This window comes from Oncorhynchus kisutch, linkage group LG19, assembly GCF_002021735.2.
Source record: "Oncorhynchus kisutch isolate 150728-3 linkage group LG19, Okis_V2, whole genome shotgun sequence".
NCBI classification, from domain to species: Eukaryota; Metazoa; Chordata; class Actinopteri; order Salmoniformes; family Salmonidae; genus Oncorhynchus; species Oncorhynchus kisutch.
The window spans coordinates 10,606,431-10,628,930 of NC_034192.2; the positions used below are offsets into that span (position 1 = coordinate 10,606,431).

Sequence of the window (22,500 nt, forward strand, 5' to 3'; positions counted from 1 at the left end):
AGAGAGAAAGAATAACATTGAGATGAGGAGAGAGAGAGAGAGAGAGAGATGAGAGAGAGGGGAGAGAGAGAGAGAGAGAGAGAGAAGAATAACATTGAGAGAGGAGAGAGAGAGAGAGAGAGAGAGAGAGAGAGAGAGAGAGAGAGAGAGAGAGAGAGAGAGAAAGAATAACATTGAGAGAGAGAGAGTTATAGGCAGAATAAAAAACAAGGAAGTATTTTTATGGGAGTATAATCATACGTATTGAGATGTTAATGTCCCCTGCTCTGATGTTAACAAGCTTGTCCTGGAAGAAGAGAGGGGGAGAAGGGGGGGGTGGGTTGGAGAGGAGAAGAGAGAACAAGAGAGAGAGAGCGAGAGAGAGAGAGAGACAGCCGAAGAGAGGAGCTAAAGCTCATCAAGTCCCCCAGTCAGTCATTGATCCGCGTCTCCAGCCCAACCCAGAGCTTTTATCACAAGTTTACCACAGCACTGCTGAGAGTAGTGTGCGTGTGTGAGTCAGTGTGTGTGTGCGTGTGTGTGAGTTAGTGTGTGTATGTGTGTGTGTGTGTGTGTGTGTGTGTGCTACAGCTCCGCTACAGCCGACACTCCGCTGCCGAGCATTCCTCTTCACACCGCAAATGAAATACTAACGTTCCGACTCATAACAAACCCTCTTCCTCTTCAGTCGGTGGGACACGTTATAAAGGGTGCCGTTTTTAAGCAGGACAAAATGTGTTACCAAATCAAATGTAACTAATAAAAAGCTTATTTTCCCCCCCTGAATGGTTACTGTGAGTTGAATTTAAATTTCATGGCTCAGGTCGCTCAGCGCACAGGATGAAAATAATATGATGGGACGTTTTTTTTAAAACATCCTTAATATGCTTTCATGAAGGTTCAGATTGTATTACATCTGGCTACTGAATGTATCATTTTCTGGCCTCAGTGATAGCTAGCACTGGAGTATAAATCAATTCTGAAAACCCACTGCAGTTGTTAGCTAGTGCAGCCTGCCTCTCGCAGCGTGGTGCTGTTATCTAAGCAATTGGGGATGGTGTGTTCTAGGAGATACTGGTGAGGCAGAGCACACTCCCTGAGAGAGAGAGAGAAACATATATATACATATATTATAGAGAGAGAGAGAGAAAGAGATATATATATACACAGTTGAAGTCGGAAGTTTACATACACTTAGGTGGTGTCATTAAAACCCGTTTTTCAACCACTCCACAGATGTATGGTTAACAAATTATAGTTTTGGCAAGTCGGTTAGGACATCTACTTTGTGCATGACACAAGTCATTTTTCCAACAATTGTTTACAGACAGATTATTTCACTTATAATTCACTGTATCACAATTCCAGTGGATCAGATGTTTACATACATAATTTTCCTTCTCATGAAGCCATCTATTTTGTGAAGTGCACCAGTCCCTCCTGCAGCAAAGCATCCCCACAACATGATGCTGCCACCCCCGTGCTTCACGGTTGGGATGGTGTTCTTCTGACCCACTGGAATTGTGATACAGTGAGTTATAAGTGAAATAATCTGTCTGTAAACAATTGTTGGAAACATTACTTGTGTCATGCACAAAGTAGATTTCCTAACCGACTTGCCAAAACTATAGTTTGTTAACAACACATTTGTGGAGGGTTTTAATGACTCCACCTAAGTGCATGTAAACTTCCGACTTCAACTGTATATACACTGCTCAAAAAAACAAATGAATGAATGAAATATTCTTATTAAATACTTTTTTCTTTACATAGTTGAATGTGCTGACAACAAAATCACACAAAAATTATCAATGGAAATCAAATTTATCAACCCGTGGAGGTCTGGATTTGGAGTCACACTCAAAATTAAAGTGGAAAACCACACTACAGGCTGATCCAACTTTGATGTAATGTCCTTAAAACAAGTCAAAATGAGGCTCAGTAATGTGTGTGGCCTCCACGTGCCTGTATGACCTCCCTAAAATGCCTGGGCATGCTCCTAATGAGATGGCGGATGGTCTCCTGAGGGATCTCCTTCCAGACCTGGACTAAAGCATCCACCAACTCCTGGACAGTCTGTGGTGCAACGTGGTGTTGGTGGATGGAGCGAGACATGATGACCCAGATGTGCTCAATTGGATTAAGGTCTGGGGAACAGGCGGGCCAGTCCATAGCATCAACGCCTTCCTCTTGCAGGAACTGCTGACACACTCCAGCCACATGGGGTCTAGCATTGTCTTGCATTAGGAGGAACCCAGGGCCAACAGCATATGGTCTCACAAGGGGTCTGAGGATCTCATCTCGGTACCTAATGGCAGTCAGGCTACCTCTGGCGAGTACATGGAGGGCTGTGCGGCCCCCCAAAGAAATGCCACCCCACACCATGACTGACCCACCGCCAAACCGGTCATGCTGGAGGATGTTGCAGGCAGCAGAACGTTCTCCACGGCGTCTCCAGACTCTGTCCAGACTCTGTCACGTCTGTCACATGTGCTCAGTGTGAACCTGCTTTCATCTGTGAAGATTCGCCAGTGGCGAATTTGCCGATCTTGGTGTTCTCTGGCAAATGCCAAACGTCCTGCACGGTGTTGGGCTGTAAGCACAACCCCCACCTGTGGACGTCTGGCCCTCACACCACCCTCATGGAGTCTGTTTCTGACCGTTTGAGCAGACACATGCACATTTGTGGCCTGCTGGAGGTCATTTTGCAGGGCTCTGGCAGTGCTCCTCCTGCTCCTCCTTGCACAAAGGCGGAGGTAGCGGTCCTGCTGCTGGGTTTTTGCCCTCCTACGGCCTCCTCCACGTCTCCTGATGTACTGGCCTGTCTCCTGGTAGCGTCTCCATGCTCTGGACACTACGCTGACAGACACAGCAAACCTTCTTGCCACAGCTCGCATTGATGTGCCATCCTGGATGAGCTGCACTACCTGAGCCACTTGTGTGGGAGTGAAAGCACCACCAGCATTCAAAAGTGACCAAAACATCAGCCAGGAAGCATAGGAACTGAGAAGTGGTCTGTGGTCACCACCTGCAGAACCACTCCTTTATTGGGGGTGTCTTGCTAATTGCCTATAATTTCCACCTGTTGTCTATTCCATTTGCACAACAGCATGTGAAATGTATTGTCAATCAGTGTTGCTTCCTAAGTGGACAGTTTGATTTCACAGAAGTGTGATTGACTTGGAGTTATATTGTGTTGTTTAAGTGTTCCCTTTATTTTTTGGAGCAGTGTATATAGAGAGCGAGAGAAAAAGAGAGAGAGACAGAGAGAATAACACAACAACACGGTTGGAACACAGAACTACAATTTATGGCTTTGACCTTGGCTCTGGAGTGGGTGACTCCAACCGGAACCACTGTCCAAAGCTCTCATTTATAATTCGCCACAGGGCTGTTTAGGGCCCCTAGGGTGGAGTGATAGCCCGTGGAGGGTACGTACATGTACAGTCTCTCTGGTTCTTTGCCAGCTCGAACCCGGGCCGGCACTCGCAAGCCACGCCCCCCTTGGGGGTCTCCCTGCAGATGTGGGCGCAGCCGTGGTCCTTGTTCATGCAGTTCATTCCATCTGTGGAGGGAGAGAGACGGAGGGAGATGGAGGGAGAGAGGGAGGGAGAGAGACCGAGAGGGAGAGAGGGAGAGAGAGAGAAAGAGAGAGAGAGAGTGAAAGACAAATCATATTAGTGGTAGATGGGTCTGTAGACCTATAGTTGAGGACCAAAGGTCTTTGTAGGAGCCCTGCAAGGTTAATCAGATGACTGTCTGATTTGGATCATCCTACAGCCCCATGTGACAGAGGAGAACGAGCCATGCTACAAAACATTGATGGGTAATTGTTGCAAAATTCTGGGATCTTTCAATACATTTTCTGGTTTTCCAGAAATCCTGGTTGGAGGGTGCTGGATGTCCTACTTATTCCCTCCTGATTCTGGGAGTCCTCCAACTGTGATTGCTGGAAAACCAGGGAATTTATTGAAAGTTCCCTGAATGTTGAAACCCTATTGATGGGGTCATAACCATGTCTGACTGATTGACTGATGGGTTACGAGCCTGGCAGACAACAGTTGGACTAGTGGGCTGATGGGAGAAGGGCTATTTAAACATCCTCATTCACAACAATGAAGGGGGTGAAGTTCCATCTCCAGCACAAACAGACTACAGACTCCTTGAGAGTGATGTGCTGTGAGTTTTTTATGAGCAAAATAAATGTGTTAAACATTCCTGCCACAGCCTCCCATTTCATCCTCACTGGGGATAGCACAGAGGCGTCTGTCTGTCTGTCTGTCTGTGTGTGTGTGGACAAGAGACAGGCGTGAGGGGGAGAGAGGGACGGGGGCTTATCAAACTGAGGCCTTGGACCCCAATGTTTTCCTTCCCTAATTGCACAAAGCCGGTTTCATGCTCTCTGACTTCCTGGCTGAGTGCACTGAGGGTCAGGGGAACATTAAGGATAACACCTTAAAGAGCTGCTCCCAGACACATATTCAAAACGCACAAACGCACACACTCACGCATGCATGCACACACACATGCACATGCACACACACACAGTCAAGTCCCAGTCAGAGAGCATATGCCAAGATCAATTAAGCCAAGTGTTAATTTAATGGTTCGACACAATTCAACTCCCACCTCCCCCCAGTCCTCCTCTCCTCTCCTCCCTCCACAGTTCAGTGGTGATCTGAGGTTCATTCCTGTCAGTCCTAGTGGCTGTACATCCCACCCCCTTCTATCTTCCACCCGTTTGACTTCAGCCCCGGCCCATTGATTCACACAGCAGCAAGGCACGCTACTAACTTAAATGGCCCTGTATTTACATCTTCATTAGAGGGGAGAGATGAGGGGGGAGAACAGAAGAGACTTTGGGGGCCCGGACTCTCCAGAGAGGAGTGGAGCAGGAAAACGCAGCCAAATATATCATTTGGGTCCGGGAAGGGCCTGGAAAATGTACACAGAATGTTTGCGAATATTTTGTAATTTCTCCTCGTCGGGAGCAGGGATCAGATGATGAATGTCTTACGTGTGTGTGAGGTGTGAGTGTGTGATGAGTGTAAGTATGAGTGTGGGCGAGCACGTCAAAGTTACTTTAGACACCTAGATGTTCTTAAAATAAACTATATTCTTCATCAAAATAAAATCCCAAATGATCATTAAGGTGACATGTCGGGCAGAAGAAAAGAGAGATGGATGGAGAGAGAGGGAGTGCACTAAGAGGATGAAGAGAGAGGGAGTGCACTAAGAGGATGAAGAGAGAGGGAGTGCACTAAGAGGATGAAGAGAGAGGGAGTGCACTAAGAGGATGAAGGGAGAGGGAGTGCACTAAGAGGATGAAGAGAGAGGGAGTGCACTAAGAGGATGAAGAGAGAGGGAGTGCACTAAGAGGATGAAGGGAGAGGGAGTGCACTAAGAGGATGAAGGGAGAGGGAGTGCACTAAGAGGATGAAGAGAGAGGGAGTGCACTAAGAGGATGAAGGGAGAGGGAGTGCACTAAGAGGATGAAGAGAGAGGGAGTGCACTAAGAGGATGAAGAGAGAGGGAGTGCACTAAGAGGATGAAGGGAGAGAGGGAGTGCACTAAGAGGATGAAGAGAGAGGGAGTGCACTAAGAGGATGAAGAGAGAGGGAGTGCACTAAGAGGATGAAGGGAGAGGGAGTGCACTAAGAGGATGAAGGGAGAGGGAGTGCATTAAGAGGATGAAGGGAGAGGGAGTGCACTAAGAGGATGAAGGGAGAGGGAGTGCACTAAGAGGATGAAGGGAGAGGGAGTGCACTAAGAGGATGAAGGGAGAGGGAGTGCACTAAGAGGATGAAGGGAGAGGGAGTGCACTAAGAGGATGAAGAGAGAGGGAGTGCACTAAGAGGATGAAGGGAGAGAGGGAGTGCACTAAGAGGATGAAGGGAGAGGGAGTGCACTAAGAGGATGAAGGGAGAGGGGGAGTGAGTCCTCTTCTAAAGAAAACATCCCTGGGACTTCAACACCCACGGAATGCATTCTCTCACAAGGGACGTTTACCAAGACAAAACCACCGTCCCCCCCCAGACACCCCCTCCACTACATCCTGGTCCTCTCCAAAACCCTCAAAGAGCACTGGGCAGCCCTTTCTGGATTTCTCTTTGTGGTGTGGTGAGAGTAACAGTCCCTGGGGGCCCTTCATGTGCCTCATTAGGGGTCCAAAGTATCTCCTTGGATAGGGGTGCTAGGAGTTCCCTTTACAGACAAGTCTAACACTCCCATCCTAAAGCATCTCCTTTCTAAAGACTCAATCTGAAAGATTCCCAACTCATCCAAGATGTTCAGGCGACACGGTGGAAAAATGGAACGAATAAATGCTACATTTTCATATATGTGGAGTGAAATGCAAAGTTACACTTGTTCCTGTACAATCAATGTATTTTGGTTTATGCAAGTACATACATTTCACATTTGAGTTATTCTTTAAACGCACTGAAAATAAACTCGCATCGGATAGGTTAGGAAACGTTTCCGTGTGGAAAAGGAATATCGGTGGCCACCTCAACCCACAGCCCTCACAACACAACAGTTGACAAGATATACGCTGTAGCTGTTTTAAAAAACGAAATTCAGAAGAAAGAAGTGTGTACAACTTCATCTATAGTCAATTTAAACTTGGGTGAAGTCAAATAAAATGGGGAAAGGGAGAAGGTGGAGAGGGACCCCTGGACTCAGCACAATCTGTCCTGAAACAGCAAACAGAGCCGGGGGCCACCTGGGCCTTGAGCTCCGCTGGCCTCTCTATAGGCTCAATGTGACGAGATGGCTGGCTGGAGGAAGGCCTGGGAGGGAGGCAACTGAAATGTTCAGTTATCAAACCTGTAGTCCGATAATACGTTCTACCCACAACACATGTCGAGCTCTGACAAACTCAGTTTGTGCTAAACGACAATGACAGATAGAGAGGGGGGTGTGGGGGAGGGAGGGAAGGAAGGACAAAGAGAGACAGACAGAGAGGGGGGTGTGGGGGAGGGAGAGAAGGAGAAAGAGAGAGACAGACAGACAGAGAGGGGGGTGTGGGGGAGGGAGGGAAGGAGAAAGAGAGAGACAGATAGAGAGGGGGGGTGTGGGGGAGGGAGGGAAGGAGAAAGAGAGAGACAGAGAGGGGTGTGTGGGGGAGGGAGGGAAGGAGAAAGAGAGACAGACAGAGAGGGGGGTGTGGGGGAGGGAGGGAAGGAGAAAGAGAGACAGATAGAGAGGGGGGTGTGGGGGAGGGAGGGAAGGAGAAAGAGAGACAGATAGAGAGGGGGGTGTGGGGGAGGGAGGGAAGGAGAAAGAGAGACAGATAGAGAGGGGGGTGTGGGGGAGGGAGGGAAGGAGAAAGAGAGACAGATAGAGAGGGTGGTGTGGGGGAGGGAGAGAGAGAAGGAGAAAGAGAGACAGATAGAGAGGGGGGTGTGGGGGAGGGAGAAAAGGAGAAAGAGAGAAAGATAGAGAGGGGGTGTGGGGGAGGGAGAAAAGGAGAAAGAGAGACAGATAGAGAGGGGGGTGTGGGGGAGGGAGGGAAGGAGAAAGAGAGACAGATAGAGAGGGTGGTGTGGGGGAGGGAGAGAGAGAAGGAGAAAGAGAGACAGATAGAGAGGGGTGTGTGGGGGAGGGAGAGAAGGAGAAAGAGAGACAGACAGAGGGAGAAAAGGAGATGAGATGTAAAAAGGGTCAAGCGGACACAGAGAAAAACAGACGGAGACAGACAGAGAGAGAGAGACACATCTCAGCGAGTGTGGAAGAGAAAAGAGTTTGAAGTGAAACGGTAAGGGTAGAGTTGAGAGCAGGGCTGACTGTTCCATTACAGCTCCCTGTCCTCATTGTTATGACTGGGGAGGTCAGTGGGTCCAGAGCTACTGAATCACTCAGTAGTGAAAGAGAGGAGAGGAGGTAGCAGTACTGTAGTGGTTGAGATGAGGTAGTAGTACTGTAGTGGAGGAGAGGAGAGGAGGGAGTAGTACTGTAGTGGAGAGGGGGAGAGGAGGTAGTAGTACTGTAGTGGTTGAGAGGAGATAGTAGTACTGTAGTGGAGGAGAGGAGGTAGTAGTAGTACTGTAGTGGAGGAGAGGAGGTAGTAGTACTGTAGTGGAGGAGAGGAGGTAGTAGTACTGTAGTGGAGGAGAGGAGGTAGTAGTACTGTAGTGGAGGAGAGGAGGTAGTAGTACTGTAGTGGAGGAGAGGAGGTAAGAGTACTGTAGTAGAGGAGAGGAGAGGACGTAGTACTACTGTAGTATAGGAGAGGAGGTAGTAGTACTGTAGTGGAGGAGAGGAGAGGAGGTAATATTACTGTAGTAGAGGAGAGGAGGTAGTAGTACTGTAGTGGAGGCGAAGAGAGGAGGTTATAGAACTATAGTGGTTGAGAGGAGATAATAGTACTGTAGTGGAGGAGAGGAGGTAGTAGTACTGTAGTATAGGAGAGGAGGTAGTAGTACTGTAGTGGAGGAGAGGAGAGGAGGTAATATTACTGTAGGAGAGGAGAGGAGGTAGTAGTACTGTAGTGGAGGAGAGGAGGGTAGTAGTACTGTAGTGGAGGAGAGGAGAGGAGGTAGTAGTATTGTAGTAGAGGAAAGGAGAGGAGGTAGTAGTACTGCAGTGGAGGAGAGGAGAGGACGGTAGTAGAACTGTAGTAGAGGAGAGGAGAGGAGGTAGTAGTACTGTAGTGGAGGACAGGAGAGGAGGTAGCAGTACTGTAGTGGAGGAGAGGAGGTAGTAGTACTGTAGTGAAGGAGAAGAGAGGAGGTAATAGTACTGTAGTGGAGGAGAGGAGTAGTAGTACTGTAGTGGAGGAGAGGAGGGTAGTAGTACTGTAGTGGAGGAGAGGAGGTAATAGTACTGTAGTGGAGAAGAGGAGAGGAGTTAGTAGTACTGTAGTGGAGGAGAGGAGGTAATAGTACTGTAGTGGAGGAGAGGAGGCAGCTGTACTGTAGTGGAGGAGAGGAGGCAGTTGTACTGTAGTGGAGGAGAGGAGGTAGTAGTACTGTAGTGGAGGAGAGGAGGCAGTTGTACTGTAGTGGAGGAGAGGAGAAGAGGTAATAGTACTGTAGTGGAGGAGAGGAGGTAGTAGTACTGTAGTGGAGGAGAGGAGGTAGTAGTACTGTAGTGGAGGAGAGGAGAAGAGAGTAGGTAGTAGTACTGTAGTGGAGGAGAGGAGAGGAGGTAGTAGTACTGAAGTGGAGGAGAGGAGGTAGTAGTACTGTAGTGGAGGAGAAGAGAGGAGATAGTAGTACTGTAGTGGTTGAGAGGAGATAGTAGTACTGTAGTGGAGGAGAGGAGGCAGTAGTACTGTAGTGGAGGAGAGTAGGTAGTAGTACTGTAGTGGAGGAGAGGAGAGGAGGTAGTAGTACTGAAGTGGAGGAGAGGAGGCAGTAGTACTGTAGTGGAGGAGAGGAGGTAGTAGTACTGTAGTGGAGGAGAGGAGAGGAGGTAGTAGTACTGAAGTGGAGGAGAGGAGGTAGTAGTACTGTAGTGGAGGAGAAGAGAGGAGGTAATAGTACTGTAGTGGAGGAGAGGAGAGGAGATAGTAGTACTGTAGTGGTTGAGAGGAGATAGTAGTACTGTAGTGGAGGAGAGGAGAGGAGGTAGTAGTACTGTAGTGGAGGAGAGGAGGTAGTAGTACTGTAGTGGAGGAGAGGAGGTAGTAGTACTGTAGTGGAGGAGAGGAGGTAGTAGTACTGTAGTGGAGGAGAGGAGGTAATAGTACTGTAGTGGAGGAGAGGAGGTAGTAGTACTGTAGTGGAGGAGAGGAGGTAATAGTACTGTAGTGGAGGAGAGGAGGTAGTAGTACTGTAGTGGAGGAGAGGAGAGGAGGTAGTAGTACTGTAGTGGAGGAGAGGAGAGGAGGTAATAGTACTGTAGTGGAGGAGATGAGGTAATAGTACTGTAGTGGAGGAGAGGAGATGAGGTATTAGTACTGTAGTGGAGGAGAGGAGGTAGTAGTACTGTAGTGGAGGAGAGGAGGTAGTGGTACTGTAGTGGAGGAGAGGAGGGTAGTGGTACTGTAGTGTAGGAGAGGAGGTAGCAGTACTGTAGTTGGTCCAGATAAGACAGCACACCCAAACCTCCCCAGCCTCCAGCTGACCCAACCCTCTCCAGCCTCCAGCTGACCCAACCCTCCCCAGCCTCCAGCTGACCCTACCCTACCCAGCCCCAGCCGACCCAAACCTCCCCAGCCTCCAGCTGACCCAACCCTCTCCAGCCTTCAGCTGACCCAACCCTCCCCAGCCTCCAGCTGACCCAACCCTTCCCAGCCCCAGCCGACCCAAACCTCCCCAGCCTCCAGCCGACCCAACCCTCCCCAGCCTCCAGCTGACCCAACCCTTCCCAGCCCCAGCCCCAGCCGACCCAAACTCCCCAGCCTCCACTCCTCTCTCTGGAGCTCTCAGGAGCCCAATGCCAGATACAAACATATCACAGCCCTGTTAATACAGCCTGGACAACCAGCAAGGGGGAGACAGAGATGTTGAGAGAGGGGAATGCAGGGGGAGAGAGAGATGTTGAGAGAGTGGAGAGGGGAATGCAGGGGGAGAGAGAGATGTTGAGAGAGTGGAGAGGGGAATGCAGGTGGAGAGAGAGATGTTGAGAGAGTGGAGAGGGGAATGCAGGGGGAGACAGAGATGTTGAGAGAGTGGAGAGGGGAATGCAGGGGGAGAGAGAAATGCAGGGGGAGAGAGAGATGTTGAGAGAGTGGAGAAGGGAATGCAGGGGGAGAGAGAGATGTTGAGAGAGTGGAGAGGGGAATGCAGGGGGAGAGAGAGATGTTGAGAGAGTGGAGAGGGGAATGCAGGGGGAGAGAGAGATGTTGAGAGAGTGAGAGGGGAATGCAGGGGGAGAGAGAGATGTTGAGAGAGTGGAGAGGGAATGCAGGGGGAGAGAGAGATGTTGAGAGAGTGGAGAGGGGAATGCAGGGGGAGAGAGAGATGTTGAGAGAGTGGAGAGGGGAATGCAGGGGGAGAAGAGAGATGTTGAGAGAGTGGAGAGGGGAATGCAGGGGGAGAGAGAGATGTTGAGAGAGTGGAGAGGGGAATGGGAAGAGAGTGGGGAAGAGAGGGGGGAAGAAAGAAGGAGACAGCGAGACTAGGTGGAAGAGAGAGAGTGAGAGACAGAGAGAGACAGATGGAGACAGAGAGGCCTATTTTAGTGCCTCAGGCATCTCCTGCATCCAGTATTTCCACTGAGGGATGAGGGATGAGATGATGTTTTTGTGGCAGGCTGGATGCCAGTCAGAGAGACTGAGAGGCTGATCTCGCCAGGGCTGCCTCAGTCACAACACCATGAGGAGTCCAGGACACACAGAGGAGCTGCCTGAAGAGAGAGGGGTCCTCTGAGGTCTGAGAGGGATGAGCTGTTGTTCTGTATCTCTTTCGAGAGTCGCCAGTCATCACTGTCCCGTGTAGATGCGTCTGAGTGTGTGTGTGTGTGTGTGTGTGTGTGGTGAGGACCAATGTGTTTGTACTCCTCTGCCCTGAGTGGTGATCACACAGCACAGCCGCCCATGAAGCTTCTACTTAAAAGAACCCTTTTAAATAAACCCTTTAATGGCTCCCAATGTAATATCAAACGGGGAGGATGTTCAAAGCCTCGCTGCAACAATTTAGAGCTAAAGTTCCTCTTCAAAGAGGCTCTCTAGAGGGCTGATTTGTCCTCTGTTGCTGCGTAGGTTCTGATGTCCGAGACGGCAAGTAGAGAAAATGTTTGAAGACTAACATACATCTCTTACGTAGTGGCTTTTAAGACGCAGCAACTATCCTCACTACTGTATAGGCGAGTTATTGGTTAACTGATTGTCAATCATACAGTATGAACCAATGAGACTATTTGACTGGTTTAAATCAACCACAATCGGTGCTTTGTTATATGGAATGGAAGATGTAGGCATCTATAGGTAGACACATGGATGGTTGTAGCCAATTTGGTAGTAAGCATTAAGGCGCCCTTGTCCCTTCAACTAAAAACTGCAGGCTCGTTGGAGGAAAAACCACACCACACCACACAAAAACACACACACACACACACCCTCTCTTCTCTTTCCGTCCGTGCTCTTGTAAATGCCATTTGAATTGAAATCTGTCAGACTCTCTCTCTCTCTGTCTCTCTCTCTCTCTTTCACTGGCCGACTGAAACCACAATGCTATAGGTACTAAGCCATGAATTTCAATGAGTGCTTTTATTCAACGCGCTGCATTGATGTCCTTCAAACGGAGCACTCCCCTATTCCAATAACCCTCCCCAATCTCTTCCTCAAATACAAGAGTGCGCACATACACACTCTCTCTCTTTCCCTCTGTCTTTCTCTCTCTGTCTCCCTCTCTCTCTCTGTCTCCCTCCCTCTCTCTGTCTCTCTCTCTCTCCCTCTCTCTGTCTCTCTCTCTCTCTCTCTCCCTCTCTCTGTCTCTCTCTCTCTCTCTCTCCCTCTCTCTCCCTCTCTCTGTCTCCCTCTCTCTGTCTCTCTCTCTGTGTGTCTCTCTCTCTCCCTCTCTCTGTCTCTCTCTCTCTCTCCCTCTCTCTGTCTCTCTCTCTCCCTATCTCTCCCTCTTTCTCTCTCCCTCTCTCTGTCTCTCTCTCTCTCTGTGTGTCTCTCTCTCTCTCTCTCCCTCTCTCTGTCTCTCTCTCTCCCTCTCTCTGTCTCTCTCTGTCTCCCTCTCTCTGTCTCTCTGTCTGTCTCCCTCTCTCTGTCTCTCTCTCTCTCCCTCTCTCTGTCTCCCTCTCTCTGTCTCTCTCTCTCTCTCTGTCATGGGAAGCTGAGTCTCAGACAAAAGCAAAGGTGATATAGGTGATTCCTGTCAGACCTTCAGTCCTTCAGGACTGTGATGTCATAATAAAAGGACCAGTTGGGACCACCAGTTGCATTAGTGAAACTAAGTTCACATCCAGACAGTGACTGTGTGGAGAGGAGGGCAGGAAGCTTTCATTTCACTTTAACAGAGTCCAGCTGTTCATCTCTGTTAAGGGAACAAAAGCTTTACTAACCTGGTGCCAGATCTGTTTGTGCTGTCTTGCTCCTCTGGTCATTGCAGTTGGCAAGACAGCACAAACAGATCTGGAATCAGGCTACAGTTGTAACTGCTATTTGGGTCAGGAACCTTCCCTAACCTGGATTATTTGAATTACAGGAGTAAGTGTGTGTGTGGCTGTGTGTGTGTGTGTGTGGACGGTATGGAAGTATGGAGATGTTGTGGTGTCCATTCCCCTGTAGCTCTGACGGTTGTAACTAACTCCACACACACACACACACACCGGGTCAGTCACACTCACACTCGTAAAACATTTTGACTCACCAAAAACAAACTCTGGCCTAAAAATACAGCGAACATGGCAGGAGAAGAGAAAAAATGTCAAATGGAAAGTCTTCCGAAGTAAATAACAACTCTTATTTACCCCCAGAGAGAGAGAGAGATTAAGAAAGAGAGAGAGAGATTAAGAAAGAGAGAGAGAGAGGAAATTTAAAGAGAGAGGGGGAGAGAGAGAGAGAGATTAAGAAAGAGAGAGAGAGAGGAAATTTAAAGAGAGAGGGGGAGAGAGAAACTCACAACCAAATCATTAGAGGTCCCTTTCAAAGCCTTTACACAAACTGGAATAATATTTAAACAAAGTATTTCTAAAATGGAGGAAGAGTTTGTGTTTGAGAGGGAGGGGCCGTGTGGCCAGGGTGTTAGCCTGTGCCCAGTCACTTTCAGCACCTCGACCCCGCTCTGATGTCCGGCTGTGTGTGTGTGTGTGTGTGTGTGTGTGTGTGTGTGTGTGTGTGTGTGTGTGTGTGTGTGTGTGTGTGTGTGTGAAAACATTGAGATCCGCCTGAACAGATTATCCTTGTATTCAGTGCAGTTCAAGGAAAGGTCTGCAGCCATACAAAACCAGGCGGGACTCAGGAAAACCCTGTAGCCTGAAAACACTGAACTGTTTTCCCATCGACTCAAATGTGGGACAAAAAACACTGTCAAATGTGTGATTGAATGAGAACAATTCTGGTCTAAGTGTTCTTTCAGAGACATCTTTCTCGGGTCACTCACCTTGTCTTTATTTCCTCGAACCTTACACAATGAAAAATAAAAACACACACACATGAAAGAACCCACACAGACACATCATCACACAGGAAGCAAAACTACACTGAACTTGTTGACAGACATAAACTTGGGAGTCTCGTCCCCAACTCTTAGCCTCGTGATTTGTCTCCAGCATTAGAAGACAGAGAGCTCGGCCTGACCTGTCTGTCTGACGGACATACCCGCCTCACTGTCACACCAAGACCCATCGCACACACTCCTCCCACACCATTCAACCCCACATACCGCACGCACACACAAACACACACAAACAGCGGCCTCCAGGATCCCACTGTCCCACCAGGATGTTTGCTAGGGTATGTGTGTGTGTGTGTGGGGGGGGTGGGGTAATACAAAGCACAAACACTGCCCCCTCTTGATCCTAGATTTTTCTCAATTGCTGCACTGCACTCTCAAGATCACTTATCTGACAGAGCAAACTGAGGGATTCAGATAGCGGAGACAGGGAAGACACATACACACTATTTTCCTACAGTAATTTACAGTCTTTCAAAGGGAGACAAAGTTAAGTGTATTTAGGTGTAAGTGAAGTCTATGTATGGTTTGATACTATAGGAACTAATTGATGATGACAGTAGTCAGATAGAAGAGTTCCCACTAGTTAAGAGAGTTCAGCAGGACCCTTGGGGCCGTCATTTAAGAGTTCACCTCCGATTTCCTGCCTTTGTTTGTTTAAAGTGAGAATTCCTCCATCATAAAGAGAGAGAGTGTGTGTGTGTGCGTGTGTATGTGTGTGTGTATGAGCACAGCAACAGCAGCCTCCCTATGTCTGCTTCCTCTCCTCACACAACTTCAAATAAACACACTTCCATTGGTCGACTCAACTGTTTGTCTCCTGTGTTTATTTTTCAGTTTTCTCCATTTCCCCGTTCCCTCCACCCCTATCCCCCAACTCTCCCTCCACCCCTATCCCCCAACTCTCCCTCCACCCCTATCCCCCAACTCTCCCTCCACCCCTATCCCCCTACTCTCCCTCCACCCCTATCCCCCAACTCTCCCTCCACCCCTATCCCCCAACGCTCCCTCCACCCCTATCCCCCAACTCTCCCTCTACCCCTATCCCCCTACTCTCCCTCCACCCCTATCCCTCTACTCTCCCTCCACCCCTATTCCCCTACTCTCCCTCCACCCCTATTCCCCTACTCTCCCTCCACCCCTATCCCCCAACTCTCCCTCCACCCCATCCCCCAACTCTCCCTCCACCCCTATCCCCCTACTCTCCCTCTACCCCTATCCCCCAACTCTCCCTCCACCCCTATCCCCCTACTCTCCCTCTACCCCTATCCCCCAACTCTCCCTCCACCCCTATCCCCCTACTCTCCCTTCACCCCTATCCCCCTACTCTCCCTCCACCCCATTCCCCCTACTCTCCCTCCACCTCTATCCCCCTACTCTCCCTCTACCCCTATCCCCCAACTCTCCCTCCACCCCTATCCCCCTACTCTCCCTCTACCCCTATCCCCCAACTCTCCCTCCACCCCTATCCCCCTACTCTCCCTTCACCCCTATCCCCCTACTCTCCCTCCACCCCAATCCCCCTACTCTCCCTCCACCTCTATCCCCCTACTCTCCCTCCACCCCTATCCCCTACTCTCTCTTTAAGATTGCTCTCTCTAATTCTCTCTTTCTTTCTCTCTCTCGGAGGACCTGAGCCCTAGGACTATGCCTCAGGACTATCTGACATGATGACTCCTTGCTGTCCCCAGTCCACCTGGCCGTGCTGCTGCTCCTGTTTCAACTGTTCTGCCTTATTAGTATTTGACCATGCTGGTAATTTATGAACATTTGAACATCTTGGCCATGTTCTGTTATAATCTCCACCCGGCACAGCCAGAAGAGGACTGGCCACTCCACATAGCCTGGTTCCTCTCTAGGGTTCTTCCTAAGTTTTGGCCTTTCTGGGGAGTTTTTCCTAGCCACCGTGCTTCTACACCTGCATTGCTTGCTGTTTGGGGTTTTAGGCTTGTAACGGGATTCTTCCGTCGAAGGAGAGGAGGACCAAAATGCAGTGTGGTTGAAATTCATGTTCGTTTTTAATAAGAAAACTATACATAAATAAACTAAAAAAACAACAAGTGTGGAAGCCCGAAACAGTCCCGTGTGGAACAAACACGGACACAGGAGACAATCACCCACAAACCCCAACACCAAACAGGCTACCTAAATATGGTTCCCAATCAGAGACAAATGACTAACACCTGCCTCTGATTGAGAACCATATCAGGCCAAACACAGAAACAGACAAACTAGACACACAACATAGAATGCCCACTCAGATCACACCCTGACCAAACAAAACATAGAAACATACAAAGCAAACTATGGTCAGGGTGTGACAAGGCTGGGTTTCTGTACAGCACTTTGAGATATCAGCTGATGTACGAAGGGCTTTATAAATACATTTGATTTGATTTGATTTGAATGCCTTGAAGATCGCGATCGACTGGTTGGTGACCACTGAACTACAGTATGCCTGACTGCTGTTAGCCAACCTGCTATCTTTCTTCTGTAGGTGACAATAACAGTATCAAGGGTCACCAACAACAGTGACAAGGTCAATAAAGACCTATTGAACCACAGTGTAATGCAGTTGCTCCACTGGCCCTATACAGTTCCTTACTTATTCTCCACCAGTGATATAAAGGTTGTGAGTGAGTGAGTGAGCGAGTGAGTGAGTGAACAAATGACTGAACCAACCAACCAACCAACCAGCCAACCAACCAGCCAACCAACCAGCCAACCAACCAGCCAACCAACCAACCAGCCAGCCAGCCAGCCAGCCAGCCAGCCAACCAACCAACCAACTAATGAGACAGTGTCCAGTGTTTCTATATACCTCCGGTCCCCCTCCATCCCTCAGACCTCAGCGCTAAGCTAGTAGTCCCTGCCATTATATATAGCCCTCTCAGGAGCTGTGGACAGACCATTTAATCTGCCCCGCGAAGCCACATAAATCACACAGAGCCTCTATTTTCTCACCCGCCGCTCCTGGAGACCAACGACGCCGCACACACGCAGACACAGACACACACGCAGACACAGACACACACACACCACAGACACACACGCAGACACAGACAGACACACACCACAGCGACTGATTCATGATTTTCCAACCATCCCAAACAAACATCATGACAGCAGACATGGGTTGTCGACTAACTCCCGACACTGCCAACATGCCATGTTTCCACTGTAGGGCTAAGCATGCTCACGCTCAGACATGGGTCCCCTGTTGTGTATGGTTAGGGTAAAAGACTGTCTGGAAGATCTCATATAGTAATTAGAATATATCATAGTAATTACAATTACTTCATAATGTGTTTCTCTCTTTCTCTCTGATGGGTATGAAATTCCTCAGGCAGGAGGAAAGTTCGTTTTTTTGTAGGAGGATTCTGAGTGGTTTCCATGGCCACCGAGTACACTGTCGGGGTGGGCACCAACACAAATTCCCAATTTACTACCCGCACCAAATAGCCAAGGAATGGAGTTGAGTTGTGAGAAGAATTTACAAGCATATTATATTCACAACATGTGGGGACATCTATTGCCATATTTTACTAAAATAGAGAAGTGTTACGGTTCACTTTGTAACTTTATATCTCCTCCGGGGCCCGCTGGGTGGTTGGGGGCCTCTTACTGAACATATACAGGCATATGCACCACTGTTTCTACACGGTTCTACAACTCATTCATCACAACTACCAGTTCCTAATGAATGGGTTGTGTAAATGTTGAATGTTTGAATGACAAACTCTAGATTATACACCATATGCGAATTGATCGTCCCCCCATCTATCGTCAGAGTCCGTACTGCTAGGAGACCTAAATTGAGATATGCATAACACCCCGGCTGTCTTACAATCTAAGCTAGATGACCTCAATCTCACACAAATTATCAAAGAACCTACCAGGTACAACCTCAAATCCGTAAACATGGGCACCCTCATAGATATCATCCTGACCAACTTGCCCTCTAAATACACCTCTGCTATTTTCAACCAGGATCTCAGCGATCACTGCCTCATTGCCTGCGTCCGTGGTCAAACGACCACCCCTCATCACTGTCAAACGCTCCCTAAAACACCTGCGAGCAGGCCTTTCTAATCGACCTGGCCCGGGTATGCTGGAAGGATATTGACCTCATCCCGTCAGTAGAGGATGTGGTTCTTCAAAAGTGTTTCCTCACCATCTTAAATCAGCATGCCCCATTCAAAAAATGTAGATCTAAGAACAGATACAGCCCTTGGTTCACTCCAGACTTGACTGCCCTTGACCAGCACAAAAACACCTTGTAGCGTACTGCACTAGCATTGAATAGTTCCCGAGATATGCAACTTTTCAGGGAAGTCAGGAACCAATACACACAGTCAGTTAGGAGAGCAAGGCTAGCTTTTTCAAACAGAAATGTGCATCCTGCAGCACTAATTCCAAAAAGTTTTGGGACATTGTAAAGTCCATGGAGAATAAGAGTACATCCTCCCAGCTGCCCACTGCACTGAGACTAGGATACATTGTCACCACGATAATCGAGAATTTCAATAAGCAATTCTCTACGGCTGGGCATGCTTTCCACCTGGCTACCCCAACCCCGGCCAACAGCTCTGCTGCTACTTTACCCAAATCCAGACAGCTGATGTTCTGAAAGAGCTGCAAAATCTGGAACCCTACAAATCAGCTGGGCTAAACAATCTGTACCATCTCTTCCTAAAATGATCCGCCGCCATTGTTGCAACCCCTATTACTATGTTCAATCGTCTGAGATTCCTAAAGATTGGAAAGCGGCCGAGGTCATCCCCCTCTTCAAAGGGGGGGACACTTTAGACCCAAACTGTTACAGACCTCTATCCATCCTGCCCTGCCTTTCTAAGGTCTTCGAAAGCCAAGAGAACAAACAGATCACCGACCATTTCGAATCCCACCGTACCTTCTGCGCTATGCAATCTGGTTTCCGAGCTGGTCATGGGTGCACCTCAGCCACGCTCAAGGTCCTAAACGATATCATAACTGGCATTGATAAAAGACAGTACTGTGCAGCCGTCTTCATCGACCTGGCTAAGGCTTTCGACTCTGTCAATCACCACATTCTTATCGGCAGACTCAATCAGCCTTGGTTTCTCAAATGATTCCCTCGCCGGGTTCACCAGCTACTTCTCAGACAGAGTTCAGTGTGTCAAATTGGAGGGCCTGTTGTCTGGACCTCTGGCAGTCTCTATGAGGGTGCCACAGTGTTCGACTCTCTTCTCTGTATATATCTATGATGTCGCTCTTGCTGCAAGTGATTCTTTGATCCACCTCTACGCAGACGACACCATTCTGTATACATCTGGCCCTTCTTTGGAAACTGTGTTAACAAACCTCCAAACGAGCTTCAACACCATACAACACTCCTTCCGTGGCCTCCACCTGCTCTTAAATGCTAGTAAAACTAAATGCATGCTCTTCAACCGTTCGCTGCCCACACCCGCCCGCCCGACTAGCATCACTACTCTGGATGGTTCTGACTTAGAGTATGTGGACAACTATAAATACCTAGGTGTCTTGTTAGACTGTAAACTGTCCTTCCAGACTCACATTAAGCATCTCCAATCCAAAGTTAAATCTAGAATCGGATTCCTATTTCGAAACAAAGTCTCCTTCACTCATGCTGCCAAACTTACCCTTGTAAACTGACTATCTTCACAACCTTGACTTCCGCGATGTAATTTACAAATTAGCCTCCAACACTCTACTCAGCAAATTGGATGCAGTCTATCACAGTGCCATCCGTTTTGTCACCAAAGCCCCATATACTACCCACCACTGCGACCTGTATGCTCTCGTTGGCTGGTCCTCGCTCCATATTCGTCGCCAAACCCACTGGCTCCAGGTCATTTTTAAATCTTTGCTAGGTAAAGCCCCGTCTTATCTCAGCTCACTGGTCACCATAGCAACACCCACCCGTAGTACGCGCTCCAGCAGGTATATTTCACTGGTCATCCCCAGAGCCAACACCTCTTTTGGCCAATTTCCTTCCAGTTCTCTGCTGCTGGAACGAATTGAAAAATCACTGAAGTTGGAGGCTTATATCTCCCTCACTAACTTCAAGCGTCAGCTGTCAGAGCAGCTTTCCGATCGCTGCAGCTGTACACAGCCCATCTGTAAATAGCCCATCCAACCATCTACCTACCTCATCCCCATATTTTGTTTTTCTGCTGTTTTGCACACCAGTATTTCTTGCACATCTTCATCTGGACATATATCACTCCAGTGTAAATTGTAATTACTTCACCACTATTGGCCTATTTATTGCCTTACCTCATTCCTTCGTTAGCACACACTGTACACATGTTTCTCTATTGTGTTATTGACTGTATGTTTGTTTATCTCATGTGTAACTCTGTTATATCTCAAGTCAAATGGGCTGTTTGTCTGTGTGACTTGGATCAAAATAAGATCACTTGAGAGAAGACAGAATTTCCTCAGTTGATTTATGCGCAGCTAGTTTCCTCAATTAAGTTGCGTGCCATGTTCAGTTCCTGCCTGGTCTGGTAGTTTTCACACTCGCTTGATAATGGCGGGTAAGGGACGTTAGGGAGTGGAAAAGCAGCAGTTCGTAAACACCTCTACACTGCAAAAATGACTATTTGGATCAACCCAAAAATTACTTCAACTGGTAAAGTAAATAAGATTGGTTTTCTCAATTGAAAAACACTGTTTAAAAATAATAATAATGTATTTCATGTATTTCAAATTTCAACTTATTTTTTCAACACTCAACTTAAGACATGACAATCAATGACATTCACTCTCATGGATGGGCAAAAAAAGAACTCTATAAAGTCACGCCCCTAATAAGCCACAAATCTTCTGATAGGCTGCTGCAGCAACATTGCCCCCTCCGCTATGAAGGGATGAAAGCAATTTAGAAGCTTTCATTCCATTTTTTAAAAATCACATTGATCTGTTGAATTTGTTATTTGATTTCAGAAACACTTAATATAATAGGTTGAGCGAACCAAAGCGAAATGTTCAATCATTCTAGTCAGTAGAAGCACTTCAGATGAAAAACAGCGTCGTCCCACTGTTCTAAAATACAGAGAGGTGTGTGTCATGACTGGGAAACAGTTCAGAGTCTGAAACCCATAACACACTTCCCTGGAAACACACAGCAGCCCATCACAATGGAACAAACAATTACAGCTGTGTGTGTGTGTGTATGTATGTGTGTGTGTGTGTGTGTGTGTGTGTGTGTGTGTGTGTGTGTGTGTGTAAGCGTGTGTGTAAGTGTGTGTGTAAGTGTGTGTGTAAGCGTGTGTGAAAGAGAGTGAAAGGGATGTATGTGTGCGTATTTCCTCAACAATGACAGAATATAATCTCTAAAACTCTCTCTGGCTACAATTTCAGAGACAGGCACCCGCCCAGCCGCCTCGGTAACCGGCGGTAACCGTCAAGTGGCTGCCGTCGTAACTATAAACCGCATGCAGCTGCATAAATTGATGAGAGGCACCTCCAGCTCCTCGGAAGACCTCATACACTATCATTTGCCTGGATTCAACATCTACACACTGTGTCCAAAATGGCACTCTCTTCTCGATATAGTGCGCAGCTTTTGAACCGGGCCCACATAGGGCTCTGGTCAAAAGTAGTGCACTTGGAAATAGGATGCCATTGCGGAAACCCAATAGCCTGGGTTAAATCCAGGCTAATATTACGTCACACATAGTGCACTATTTAAGGAACAAGGTGCCATATCAGACAGACATTAAATCATCTGTGGAGGCATTAAAGGGTCATTAGAAACTAAATGTATATGTCCCATCTGCAGGCACTACATGCTGGACGGAGTGCTCTTCCCTCAACAGGGGAACAGATGCAGAAATGGGTGTGGTGTGGTGGGTACCTGCTGGATTAGGTAAACCCTCCACAGGCAGGGATAGGGGAGGGTGATGAGTGACAGCAACGGGTCATGCCTAGGTTCACCCAGGGTTAGGAGACGCCTCCACATGAACCTAATATAATACTAGTGAGGAAGGAGATGGTTACTCACCCAGTGTGTGTTTATGTGTGTTTATCAAGGCGTGTGCGACTGCATGTGTGAGGCATGTGTGCATTACACACATGCCCGTGTATATTAATCAAGGTATAATGTGTGTTTGTATGTCAGACCCTCTGCACGTGCCAGTCTGTGAGCACGTTCACGTGTCTAAGATGATTCCTACACACTGTGTCCTTCTGGGTAGTGTGGGTTGATACTGTACACTACCTCAGTTCATCAGGGGGGGGGGGGGCGCACAATCTCTGTCCAGTCTGTCCTCACACATAGAGGGAGAGAGAGAGGGAGAGACAAGAAAATGTATTCACTCTACTGTAAGTCTCTCTGGTTGAGAGCGTCTGCGAAGTAACTAAAATAGGACCTTAGACCTCATTGTGCTCTTGGGCAAAGTGTTTATTTTCGGGGCAATTTTGTCATAAATGTTGCAGA

At 48.1% G+C, this 22,500-nt stretch overlaps 1 protein-coding gene across 5 annotated transcripts in view; it reads right to left on the reverse strand.

Annotated features, from left to right (window-relative positions):
• The window catches only part of scube1 (signal peptide, CUB domain, EGF-like 1), a 110,939-nt gene that overhangs the window by 50,039 nt on the left and 38,400 nt on the right, over positions 1-22,500 (reverse strand). For all 5 annotated transcript variants that reach the window (XM_031797537.1, XM_031797536.1, XM_031797535.1 and 2 more), the window contains exon 5: positions 3,419-3,544. In XM_031797537.1, coding sequence (XP_031653397.1) covers positions 3,419-3,544 — 126 coding nt within the window. The remainder of the gene's footprint in view (positions 1-3,418; positions 3,545-22,500) is intronic.